The 12347-nt window shown below is 55.9% G+C and overlaps 3 protein-coding genes across 18 annotated transcripts; 1 reads left to right on the forward strand and 2 right to left on the reverse strand.

Moving 5' to 3' along the window:
• Positions 1 to 182: 182 nt before the first annotated feature.
• On the reverse strand, positions 183 to 5168 carry IZUMO1 (izumo sperm-oocyte fusion 1). 14 transcript variants are annotated; one of them, XM_086353460.1, is made up of 8 exons: positions 5030 to 5168; positions 2882 to 2956; positions 2525 to 2611; positions 2242 to 2262; positions 1835 to 1915; positions 1547 to 1647; positions 1121 to 1274; positions 183 to 779 (listed from the first exon to the last, which is right to left on the reverse strand). In XM_086353460.1, exons 1-8 carry the CDS (start codon positions 5043 to 5045, stop codon positions 568 to 570), a joined length of 747 nt encoding a protein of 248 aa, XP_086209586.1. In that variant the 5' UTR covers positions 5046 to 5168; the 3' UTR covers positions 183 to 567. The 14 variants fall into 14 exon arrangements, with proteins under 14 accessions (XP_086209586.1, XP_086209585.1, XP_086209588.1 ...); XM_086353459.1 differs by lacking the exon at positions 5030 to 5168 and adding an exon at positions 4785 to 4924; XM_086353462.1 differs by lacking the exon at positions 5030 to 5168 and adding an exon at positions 4189 to 4329.
• FUT1 (fucosyltransferase 1 (H blood group)) lies at positions 4644 to 8770 on the reverse strand. 2 transcript variants are annotated; one of them, XM_086353452.1, is made up of 2 exons: positions 8354 to 8770; positions 4644 to 7376 (listed from the first exon to the last, which is right to left on the reverse strand). In XM_086353452.1, the coding sequence occupies exons 1-2, from the start codon at positions 8517 to 8519 to the stop codon at positions 6292 to 6294; spliced, it is 1251 nt and encodes a 416-aa protein (XP_086209578.1). In that variant the 5' UTR covers positions 8520 to 8770; the 3' UTR covers positions 4644 to 6291. The 2 variants fall into 2 exon arrangements, with proteins under 2 accessions (XP_086209578.1, XP_086209579.1); XM_086353453.1 differs by lacking the exon at positions 8354 to 8770 and adding an exon at positions 7923 to 8106.
• A 793-nt stretch (positions 8771 to 9563) lies between these two features.
• FGF21 (fibroblast growth factor 21) lies at positions 9564 to 11875 on the forward strand. Of its 2 annotated transcripts, XM_086353470.1 has the most exons (4): positions 9594 to 9726; positions 10246 to 10544; positions 10675 to 10778; positions 11478 to 11875. In XM_086353470.1, the coding sequence occupies exons 2-4, from the start codon at positions 10310 to 10312 to the stop codon at positions 11766 to 11768; spliced, it is 630 nt and encodes a 209-aa protein (XP_086209596.1). In that variant the 5' UTR covers positions 9594 to 9726; positions 10246 to 10309; the 3' UTR covers positions 11769 to 11875. The 2 variants fall into 2 exon arrangements, with proteins under 2 accessions (XP_086209595.1, XP_086209596.1); XM_086353469.1 differs by having other exon boundaries at positions 9564 to 10544.
• The last annotated feature ends 472 nt before the right edge of the window (positions 11876 to 12347 follow it).

The following is a 12347-nucleotide window of genomic DNA, read 5'->3' on the forward strand; positions in this document are numbered from 1 at the left end:
AAGGCTGGCCCTGCCCCACTCCTTGATTCTGGAATCACATCGCCGCCAGCTGGCCCCTTCCAGGCCCATAGGGCCCGGGGGTCCCAGCCCCTCCTTTCTCGGACAGAAGACCATCCCCAAACTTCTCTTGGGGGTGGGGGGAGACCAAAAGTTAGAATCAGTCCGAGGGAGTGAGTCAGATACTTGGACCACCAGATAAATATTTATTTTTCTCTTGGATTCTTTGATCTTTTCCTTTGAAACCCCCGAGTCCTAAGCAGCTCGACTGCCAGAGCTGAACCGGGACTTTATGAAATCGACCACTTTGCCAGACCGAGAGAAAAGGATCCTGATGGGAGTACACAGAGCGGAAACAGGTTAGGTCCTCACTGAGTGAGGACCACCCCTCCCGGCCTCCCTAGGTTTGATCTTATTCTAGCAGTGATCCAAGCTTCGCCCTCCTTAGGTGAGCCCGGCTCCCAAAGGCAGTCCAGCTCTCAGCGTTCCTCGGCTCGCAGACCCCTGCCTGCATTGGGTAGCGGGAAACCCCGCCTCTCACTCCAAGCCCTGCCTTCTTCAGTGGGCGGCTCACGCGGTTAGAACGCCGACAGTGAGCACCACTAAGCCCCAGATCAGCACCCCCAACAGGCGTCTTCTCAGCAGTTGCTCAGGCTTCGGAGTCTGTGGCTCGAAGTCTGTGGTTGTGTGTGGGCGATCCAAAGCCACCTCTCCCAGGGCCGTCTCATCCTGAGTCTCGGTGTTTGGTGAAGGTATCTCCTCCTGGATTCTTTTGGGCAATACTGGTAGAGGAGGGGTAAGAAGTGATCCTGGGAGAGCGCTAAGGTCCTGCCAAGACCAAGGCAAGTTCTCCCCGCGGCAAGCCGCCCCAGGACGCAGGCCCTCCGGGACATAATCACACCTCCAACTGCTTGAAGCCGGGGCACACCCAGAGGGGCGCCCTGGCCGGGTGACCAGGAACCTTACTCGGGGCAGGAAGCCACACCCTCGTGGCCTGAAGCCACACCCCGACAGGAAGTTATGCTCATAGGCCACGCCCCTGAAGCAAGCCACCCGCCTGGAATCGGGCGCCCCAAAAACTCAGGACCCTGAATTCCACTTCTCTCAACTCCGCAACACTGACCTGTGACGTGAAAATAGATGATCGTGGCTGGACTGGATTGTATGGAACCCAGCTCGCAGCGATAGGTACCTGCATCCTTTGGACGCACCATGGTCTTGGTCAGGATGGGCTCCTTCCCCTTGGACACCAAGGTCTCAGAATTGTTCTTCCAAACCTAGACCCAAGCTCAAGGGGTCACAGAGGCCTGGGGAATTCAGGGATTAGGGGAGTACAGGGGTGAGATGATCATGGGGCTTCAGTGGGGAGGTGGGAGTCCAGGGTGTACTGTTCAGGACGTGAGGTCCCAGGGGATAAAAGGAAGTCAGACTTGGTCGGTCATAGGTCATGGGCATTGTGGATGCAGGCCTGTGGATACAGGGTCTAGGGGTGCTCATACAAGCCTGATGGACTTGGAGTTCAAGGGTAACGGGAGTTGGAGGGCCCCACCCTGTAAAAGCTGTAATCGGTCAGGCCTTGAGAGATTTTATGCCAGTTGAGCTCACAGTCCAGGATCATGTCTTCCATGTGATGGACCTTGACTTCGCGCTCTGGGAATAGGGGGTTACTGTGGTGTGCTCTCTCAAGATTCTGGGCCCTCTCCCAACCCCCTTCCACTTGGTCTCGCCCCGCCTGTCCTCCTGGTCTGGCTCCAGTCTTCGCCCTCTTTAGATTCAGTCTCTCCTCTGGCTTCGCCCCTCTGGCGCCAACCCCTCTGGCTGGGCCCCGCTCTCTCACCTCCGCAATTCTTAGACTTTCGACAAGCGTGAACCTGCTTCTGGCAGGTACTGCACCAGATGAGAGGCTGCAACATCAAACCTAAAAGGGCAAGATCGAGGCTGTGTTCTCCCAATTAAGAGGCGGGGCTAAAAGGAGAGGGTAGGGCCAAGGGCTGAGGCGGGATCAGCCGAATCTCCAAGGAGGTCAGTCAGGGGCTGGAACATAGCACTGTAGGAAGTCGGCTCTAACTAGGCTCAGTAAAGAGTGCAAAAACTATATGACCATTTCCCCCAAGAAGTCCAAGAAATATTGGAGACCCAGGAACCTCTCGACGGGGAGAATGAGACACAGACCCAAAAGAGAGGCTGGGTATTGACAGGGCAGGGATGAGGGATGGACGACCATTTCCCATAATTGAGACTTACCACATTTGTTGGGACAAAAAGCTGCCTCGAAAGAAACAATAAAAAAAGAGAGAGAGAGAATAAGATTTCTTAAGTTACAGGGGATGAGAGAAGGGGTCAAGGAACAGGCTAGGGCTGGGGCTCTTGCATTGGAGAAAGGAAAGACATGGGTATCTGGATCCTTGGGTCTGAGGGGGCAGGGGGTTGGGAGAGCTGACGGATCAGAGAAGCAGAAGGCAGGGGACAAGGACTCTAGGACTGTGAAAGGAGAAGCCTGTGGTGCCAGACTCCCATCTTCTCTCACCCTCTTTTTGAAACTGAGCAGCGTAGCTGGCAAAGGTATTCTTTGCCAGATGCAACATCCATAACATCTCCTTCACGAAGAGCTCACCTGTGAAGAAGCAGGCAGACTGCAGAGTAGTCCCCACCCCCACCCCCACCCTCCTGCCCATCCCAGATGTGAGGTACCCGAAGTTGGTCTCTGTCTGCAGAGCCTGGCATTCAGCTTTCCGGTCTTCTCAGGTTAGGACAATAAAAATATAAAGACCACTTAACAGAATGCTGGCTCCAGAGTCCAGTACCTGACCACCAGACCAGGGGTCACCAGCAGTCACTTGCCTGAGTTTCTGGAAGTTCTCTCTGGCCCTCTCTGAGCATTTACCTTTTGCATCACTATCTGTGATGCGTTTCATATCCTTCAGCAAACTCCAGGATGACTTTTCCAGTGTGGCCTCATCTGTGGGGGACGGGGGAGAGATAACCCCCAGATTCCAAGCATTACTGTCTCATCCGCTCACCTAGTCTTAGAAACTACAGTACCCACGGGGCCAGTGGACAAGGGTAGGTCTGGTAAAATGGTTACCCCACCCCGTTGCCTTCTGGGAGTTGTAGTTTTATTATACAAAATTGCAGGATAAAAGGTAGGAAAACTGTATTTGCCAGCCCTTGGGGAACCCCAGAATCTGCATCCCAGCCTTTTCCATTCCCGAACCTAGGAGATTCTCCCTTCAGTCCTTTCTCTCCAGCACCTCCCAGCGACCCTAGCCCCAGAACCCTTATCGATCTCCACCCTCACCGACAACCCCCATATAGGAGTCCTCGTCAATAGGCAGGTCCTTGAAATCTTCCAGTGCCTGCTTTATCTTTTCCATCACTTTTTTGTGATGGTTGGCCTCCAGGTGGCCAGGCAGATAATCCATTTCCAAGGAGTTTAGCGCCTCCCTGACCTTTGGATCACAAATGACACAGCCCCTGGCAGGAAATAGGCAGCCGGCCAGAGTCGCCACCAGGAGGGGAAGCCCCCGCGGCCCCATTGCGACCAGAGTGCGCAGTCCGTGCCCAACGCCGGGGAGGGTCTTCTTACCCCCACCCGAGAAGGTGAACGCTAAATGGAGAGAAGCCTTTCCACGAGACTATCGGAACCCCAATTGGCAGGGCGCACACTTCTCATTAGAGAACCGAGGAGTCTTAAAGCACTCTACCCCCGACCTTGACTCCTGACTGTTGTACCCTCGAACACTAGGGTTCGCTGAAGAGCCCACGTTCTGAGAGCTTTTAGAGAGAATGACTAAGCCACGTCCTTCCAACTCGAATCTTTTCCCACGACTAAAATTAAGAATTTTGTTGGGGGTGAGGGTAAGGTTGGTTGGGTGGTAGAGAAAGCTCTTGATTGGGGTCACAGTCACGGTTTGCCCCTTACTAGGAACGCCCACAGCCTCCTCCTCCCGGCTACCTACGTGAGGCCCCAGATTCCCTAGAGAGAGTCCCTGGAGTTTCCTTGGCCCCGCCCAGAATCCCAACTCTTAGTCTGATTGGATCCCGACAAAGGGAAGGCCCCACCTATCGCTCCATGATGTCACAGCTGCCTTTTCAGACTAGAACTTTCCCAGCATCTACCGAAGGGGAAGATCCCTGTCGGCTCTGATTTCCGGAGCCAAGGAAAGGGCTTCAAGCCTTCAGTCTCCTCACCTCTCAGGGCCCCGACTCAGGCTTTGGGCTAGATGCCCACGACCCTTTGGAAACCCTGTCGTCGAGCCACGAAAACGTAGGAAAAGATCCTTTCTAGCCCTAGGACTACACTTCCCAGAAGGCCCCGGGTGTCTCCCTAGCTGATTACAGCAGCCGACCCCATAGCTTTATGGGAAACGTAGTTCAAGAATTATAATCTTTGTTCACGCCCCACCCCACCTTCTCTCTCCAGCCTGTGGGGCTGGATACCAGGGTCCCAGGGGAAAGGGGTCTGGGGGCCAATGCAGAGAGTCTCCGAGGAAGGAAATGGGTCTCTGAGACCACAAATCACACAAGTAGGGCACCAAAAAAGAAGGAACTCATGTCCCAAGAAATGAGAAGTCCCCGGAAGTTCCACATCTTTACTCCTACTCACACACCCTCATGCACACAAGTCTCCAAAAAACCTGCAGAGATTGGTTGGCGGTGTGGATTTTAATTCATACATCCCTCTCTCCCACCTACGGTAGTCGAGTAGGGACTGGTCCCCCAAAACCCCCCGAGAAAACTAGAAAAGGTCTCAAATTCTCAGACAACTCTGTAATAAAGGTATCTACCTTCATTTCTTTCAAAAAGCCTCATGGAAGTTCTAAAAATCTGAGTCAATAATTCCATTCTCTGAGACTTCCCTGGTGGTCCAGTGGTTAAGACTTTGAGCTTCAAATGCAGGGATTGCGGGTTTCATCCCTAGTTGAAGAACTAAGATCCCCCATGCTGTCCTGCATGGCAAAAAAAATACCTATCCTCCTGTCCAGACCCTGTGCTCCTGCCTGGGTTGGAGACCAGTCTGGAGTCTGCATACCTTCTGAGTCTTTCATCCTTCACTGTGCAAAGCCAGACTTAGAGGTTCTGTGAATTCAGGGACAGAGAGTGGCTGGCAAGGGACACAATGCCCACCGTTTTCTGCAAGCCCAGAAGGCACCCTTATGCCAGTGGTGTGCTGTGTGTGCTCAGTCACTCAGTCATGTCCAGCTCTTTGTGACTCCATGGACTGTAGCCTGCCAGGCTCCTCCGTTCATGGAATTCTCCAGGCAAGAATACTGGAGTGCGTTGCAATTTCCTCCTCCAGGAGATCCTGACTCAGGGATGGAACCCAAGTCTCCTGCGTCTCGTGCATTGGCAAGCAGATTCTTTACCACTAGCCACCTCAGTAAATCAACTCCATCACCCCCAGCAGCCCAGCTATGGAGGAGGAAACTTCTTTAGTTGGCAGAAGCAAACTGAACTTGGAGCCAATGTGTGCACGTCCACCTTTGGCAGTTTTGGAGTTTTTTTTTTTTTTTTTAAGTGTCCGGATATTTTTGCAGAGCCTTACTCCTTAGGCTGAAGCATTCAGCACCATCCCTTCCCCCTCCCATCTCATACTTTAGCATATCTGTGGTTTTTCAGGAGCTGAAATGTTAAGTAAAGTTCCACTTTGCTCACACACTGTCCCAGCTACAGATAAGTTTGTCTTCCATCAACCTTTCCAGCAGTCGTGAGCTGTTGATCTACTGGTTGTATATGGCACCCTACTCCAGTACTCTTGCCTGGGAAATCCCACGGATGGAGGAGCCTGCTGGGCTACAGCCCATGGGGTCTCGAAGAGTCGGACACGACTGAGTGGCTTCACTTTCACTTTTCACTAATTAGAACACCCATGAGTTCCTTCAGTCCTGCTGACCCAGAGATGAGAACTATCTCTTCTCAAAAAAGGCCAGGATGGTCAACACTGGAATGGTGAATTCCTGTTACTGGGGGCAGTGATATAGAAGTACTCTGGTTATGGCCTGGGAAGAACAGGTAGGCACTGTGCCTTCTAGAACTGCCATGAACTTTTCCAGACATCGCCACCCACCATGCAAAGGTTTTCCATTGATTCTAGAACGTTCCAGCAGTGGCAGAAAACACCCATGCCCCTTTTCTCCAAGTCTAGCCAACTAGAATGACTCTAGAAATGGGTGTCGACCACCTGCAAGACCACAAGCTTCTTTAGAATCTTCTGGGCTTCCAGAGATGCATACTATTGGCCCTACGTGGATCAGGCTATTTCAGAAAGTCTCCCTGTTCCTCAAGACTCAGCCTTCATTGGAGCGGAGACAAGTCTGCATTAATGCCCACCCACTCGGGCAGGAAGGCAGCCTCAGGTTTAAAGATCTTCAGGAAGCTGGAATCAGGCAGGGTGAAGTTGGCCAGGTAGATGGTGTCTCCACCAGCCAGGTAGGCGGCCCAGAAGCCAAAGGTGCCAATGGTCATGATGGTGTGGTTGCATTGTGTGAGCAGCGCAAAGTCTTTGTTGGGCGCACCCTCCTGCCCGTCTCCGGCAAAGATCACATCCCCTCGGGAGGTGTCAATGTTTTCCCGGCACCACTTCATGCCGTTGCTAGCGACCACAAAGATGGGGGCTTTGTGCCGGGCCCGGAACCAGTCCATAGCCTGTTGGAGGTAAGCGCGATCCCCCACCACACCCTTCCAGTGGAGGGGCATCACCTGTAGGTAGTCCCCGCGGCGCACATGGACACCCACGAAGGTGCTCGGGCGGCCTCCCGTGCGGGGGAAGCGGAGCCCACTCAGTGAACGCTGCGCCTCCTGCCGCAGATGCTCGTGTAGGGTAAACTCGCTGCGGATCTGGTCCCGGAGGTGATGGAAGAAGGTCCAGGAGCAGGGGAAGCCCGTGAGCTTCAGCCAGGGCTCCTTCAAGTGGGCGTACTCCTCCGACATCCAGTCATGAAGCTCCAGCTCCTGCCAAGGAGCGTGTCTGTCCACCTCGGGCGCCAGCACGGGCAGTGTGATGCGGAACACGGGGGCCAGGACGGCGTGCATGGAGGGCTGGATGAAGGCCTGGCGGCCATTGAGCTGGGCCAGGGCCAGCAGCGTGGCGTACTGCCCCATCTGGTTCCCAAACCGGCCTTTGGGGTCGATAGTCCAAGTTCCTGAGACAGAAGCAGAATGCTTGGGACAGGTAAAGGTGGCATTGGGGTTCATCGGTGTGCCTGACAGGCAAAGGATGGCCACAGGGGATCTCACCCGGCTACGGTCTGGACACGGCAGGAACAGGTCTAAGCCACTGTGAAAGAGGTTTTGGTGGATGAGGAGGAAGAAGACGCAGGCAAAAACACAGGTTAGCAGGAAGATCAGACAGAGGTGACGGTGGCCGGGAGCCCACATGGCTGCAGAACAAGAGCAGATGAGGAGATATTAGAGTTTGAGAATGACTATCAGGGAAGAGAGGGCTGAGGGAACCAGGAAACAATAAGTCTGGGCTCCTGGCCTTGAGGGTAAAAGGAATCAGGGCTCTTGGATCTGAGTGAGAAAGAGCTAAGGGCTTGGAATTTCCAGGAATGGAAGATGGTGAAAATTAGTGGTTTCCAAAACGAAAGTGATCCAGGAACCACCAGCTTGTCCCCATGTCCGGGAATCTCAGTGTCTCGGGTGCCCTGACGTGGGGCAGTGTTGCCCCCAACTCCTTTCTGGGTGTACCTGTGTGTGAGGGGCAGAGGCCACCACGGAGGTGACAGGAAGCGACCATCAAGTAGAACGTGAGAGGCAGGAGGCCCAGGCCTGGATGGGGGGGACCTTGATTCCTGGAGGAGCAGGAGTTGGGGGGTCGGGGGTGGAGGAGACTCCCGTGCCGTAGGGGGTTAGAGGTTGGGGGTGCACCTCTTGGGACTGAGGGCCCGACTCCTGGGTCCGAGGCATCCGCATTTCTCACTCACCTGAACTCCTGGAGAGTGGCGGACCCACAGCAGGCTTGGGCTAGAATGGAGCGCTCCGGCTGCAAGTGCAGACCACATCCCGCGGGGGGCCCACCTCCGCCCCCGTCCGCCCCCCTCCTCGGAAACCTGGACTCCAGGTTCCCAGACCCGACGGGCGTCCCTCTCCGCGCCTCCTCCCGCGACTGGCTGCGAAGGCTCCGGGGGAAGAGTGGTAGGAGAGTGGGCGCGGCTCCGAGAATCACAGCCTTCGCCCTTCCCCGGCCCGGCAGATAGCTCAGAGAGGCAGCGCCCCGCCCCATCCCTGGCGCCGAGCTCCGGCTCCGCAGGTCCGGAACGGCAGCCCCCGCCTCCTGCTCTCTGACCCGGAGAACCTGCGCCTCAGCCCGCTCCCCTCCCACCCCCACCCCCACCTCCAGCCCCAGGCAGCCTACCTGGCCTCCCTAGCAGCCGCATCTTTTCGTGGACACTGAGATCTAGCTTGCAACTGCCATGCTGGATCCGGATGCTCCGGTCCGTCGACTTCTCCCTCTTCCACTCCGGTGTCTGTGGATGCTTCGAGTCCGGCCACGCCCGGGCGTCTGGGGCTGGCCCGGGCATCCTGGTGCCGGCGGCGAGGTGCAGAATCTGGTCGCCAGGCTGTTCCACGCGCGGATGCAAAGCCTTCTCCAGCTCTCAGGATCCCGGCGTGAGAGCCTCCGGCCGGAACGTGTCCCCACGCCCCTCAGGGGCCGCTGATCCCGCCCCCGCTCCCCTGCACTCGCAAATTCCAGAGTCCTAGGCTGTCCTTTCGAGGGAATCAGTATCCGGCGCCTGCCTTTCTACTTTCTAAAAGGGCATGTCCCGCCTCTCCCGAGGTCAGGAACGGAGAAAGCAGAAATAGAATAGAGTTTCTCCTCCCTGCCTGCCTCAGAGGTCGCAGCAGGCCTCTTCAAGGAACAGACGCTGGACTCCTTCTGCAGACCTGAAGCCATTTCCCCTGTCGACGGTTGCTCCCCACTCGCGCCCATTCCCCCCCTCCTCCCCCGTGGCCCGAGTAGTCTGACTATTGCCATTCAAGAAATCAAAGACCCAGGGATTGATTGGACTTGACTCTCCAGAGATGTGATCATAATTTCTCCAGATCCAGGACTCCCCAGTCCCCGGCCCCCTCTTCAGACTGAGAAATCTGGGCCCTCCACTCACCCTCAGTCAGATCTGGTGTTCAGACTCTGTTGCTGAGGCATGTGCGACCCCATGGACTGCAGCCCGCCAGGCTCCTCTGTCCATGGGACCTCCCAGGCAAGAATACTGGAGTGGGTTGCTCCTCCTCCAGGGAATTTGCCAGACCCAGGGATCAAACCCGTGTCTCCTGCATCTCCTGCATTGGCAGGCCAATTCTTTACCACAAAGCCACCTGGGAGGTGGTCTTTACCATGGACCTTGCACCCTTTGGTTCCAGGAAATTGCTCACCCCCTCATTCCCCTTGGGATCTTGGGTCTAACTTTTCCCTGAATAGCCTGGATCATTTGCCAACTCTGAGTCAAAGACTCTCACCATCCCCCAGCTTCCCCAGGCTATTTTGAGGGCACCTGTCTGATCCTGGGTAGCGTCTGTGGTGAAAGAAACATCAGGATTGCATCAGGACCCAGGAGGAGGAGGAGGCTGGGATGTTTCGGGGCGTGAATGCCTAGCCTGCAGTTACTCAGGAGCTTGTCTTGTAACTTCCGGATCATGACACCTGTTTCCTTGAGGAGGACGCTTTGATCCTGTGTGGCTAGCTGCTTTCCTGATGATCAGCAAACCTCAGAAAACCCAGAACTTCAGGTGAGATGCGGAAATTCCAGTTGCGGAGCAAGATCTGCCTCAGTTAGCCAGAAAGGCGGTCCTGTTCCATTCCTGCTCAGGCTGCAGAGTCAAGGTTCCCAGCCCCTTCCTTCCTCAGACCCAGGAGTCTGAAACCCCAGCTCCCTCCTCCCTCAGGCCAAACAGTCTGGGCCCTCCAGCTGCTTTCACCCAGGTCCCAGTTCATCAGATTTCTATCCCCCTGGTGCCTCACATGGTGGAGGCCAGGCCCCCAGCTGGAAGGACCCCCGATTGCATCATCTGTCCAGGTTGACCTGGACACCGTGGAATCCTAGCATCTGCCAAGTGGGTCAAATATCACGGGTCAGGCATCGGGAAGGTGATGGGGCGGGTCTGTCTGGATATAAATTCTGGAGTGTCTGCATCCATCCCAAGAGATCTGGGTGTCCAGTCAGCTGTGAGTCCATGTGCAAGGGGACCCAGGCTACTGAAGCAGTCATCTGAGAACCTGCTCTCCTGGGCAACCGGGCTCCGAAACAGGATCTAGACCATTCAGCTCTTCAAACCCCAGACCCCAGACCCCACCTGAGGACGTGAACCACTGATGGGCTGGGACGAGGCCAAGTTCAAGCACTTGGGACTGTGGGTCCCTGTGCTGGCTGTCCTCCTGCTAGGAACCTGCCGGGCGCATCCCATTCCAGACTCCAGCCCCCTCCTCCAGTTTGGGGGCCAAGTCCGCCAGCGGTACCTCTACACGGATGATGCCCAGGAGACAGAGGCCCACCTGGAGATCAGGGCCGATGGCACAGTGGTGGGGGCAGCCCGCCAGAGCCCCGAAAGTGAGTATGTGTATGGGGAGGTAGGGCTTGATCCTGAAGCAGTAGGGAATTGGGGCCTGGACTCCCGAGTCTGGGGGAGGAAGGGCATGGGCAAGGCCTTCTGAGTCCCTGACCCACTTTCTCCCCTCAGGTCTCTTGGAGCTGAAAGCCCTGAAGCCAGGCGTCATTCAGATCTTGGGAGTTAAAACATCCAGGTTTCTCTGCCAGGGGCCAGATGGGAAGCTGTATGGATCGGTGAGTTTCCAGGATCCCCGTCCTTGCCCGCCACCCTTCCTCTCCCCATCCTCACAATCTGAGGGACCAGGTTGCACCTTTGATGTTAGTCAGGCTTGGTTTGACGTTCTCCGCATGCCCCTAACCTGGCCACAATCCCCAGAGGAGAGCGCTGTGGTCATCAGCATTCACAAGAAGAAACTGAGGCTCTGGCAGGGCGACCACCGGCCCCAAGTCACAGGGCCCATGAATGACAATGACCTGGGAGGCCAAGTCTTGTGACTCCTGTGCTGACCATACAGGTTCCCACAGGCCTGGCTCATGCTGGGCGAAGGGTCGCTCCAGGAATCGATGGCCTGTAAAGTGAACATGACCTTGGGTGCTAGCCAGATGCCCCTGGCAGGACTTAGAGAGCCTCCCCTGATCCCTGGGCTGGAATAGTCTTCTCTGTGAAGTGGGGGGCGGGGAAGTGCGTGGGTCTCGCAGCGCCACCTAGGAGTTAAGGAGGGACGTGCCTCCGTGGTTTTGAGTCTGGGAGGAAGGGGCTGGGGAGACCTAGACGATAAAGCTGAGAAAGGAGGGGGTTCCCCCAGCTCCCCAGCAGTCCTAGGACTGGAGGGCCTGGACTCCTGAGTCTGGGAGAGGTTGGGGCTGGGAGTCCTTCAGGAGCAAGGGGGTATCGGAACCCCCACATTTCTGACCTGACTCTCATCCCCGCAGCTGCACTTTGACCCCAAAGCCTGCAGCTTTCGGGAGCTGCTTCTTGAAGATGGATACAACGTCTACCAGTCGGAGACCCTGGGCCTTCCACTCCGCCTGCCCCCCCAGCGCTCGTCCAACCGGGACCCGGCCCCACGGGGACCTGCTCGCTTCCTTCCACTGCCGGGCCTGCCCGCGGAGCCCCCGGATCCTCCAGGGATCTTGGCCCCCGAGCCTCCCGACGTGGGCTCCTCGGATCCCCTGAGTATGGTGGGACCCTCGTATGGCCGAAGCCCCAGCTACACTTCTTGAAGACGTCTGCTGTGTAGTACTGGGTCTCCTCTTTATTTATGGCATTATTTATCTTATTTATTTTTTTATTTTTCTTACTTGAGATAATAAAGAGCCTGAGAGGAGGATCAGAGTGAGTTTGTGTGTTTGAGGGAGAAAATGGGAGTCTGCTTCCGCGTCTCTCCTTGTCCCTCCATTGCCAGCCACGCTATGAGACGGTCCCAGCCTTTCTGCACCCCTTCCCCAGCTGACCCTGTGTTTGGCTCCACTAAGGTGTCCCCAGAGACTCTGGACTACCCTTGCCCTTTGACAGGACAGTATTTGATATTCTTCCCTCACCCCCTCCCTGACCCCAACCACGTGTTTGTGTTGTGGAACTATTTCTCTGGGGTAACTCAATAACGGGAACATTTTTTAAAATGGCACAAGCGGGCCCACATCCTTATGGGAGATGTAGTTTTGGGGGGTTCATAGCACTAGGAATGGTCCTCAGGGCTGGGGCAAGGACTCTTGGATTCTGGAGATACAGTCGTTGCTAGGAAGGCCCTTTTGAGTCCTGAGGATTCAGAGGGCTGGACATTTGGACACCTGGATCCCAGG

Source organism: Bos grunniens, chromosome 18, assembly GCF_055505025.1.
Source record: "Bos grunniens cultivar Pamir isolate PY7600 chromosome 18, Bosgru_T2T1.0, whole genome shotgun sequence".
Classification (NCBI taxonomy): Eukaryota; Metazoa; Chordata; class Mammalia; order Artiodactyla; family Bovidae; genus Bos; species Bos grunniens.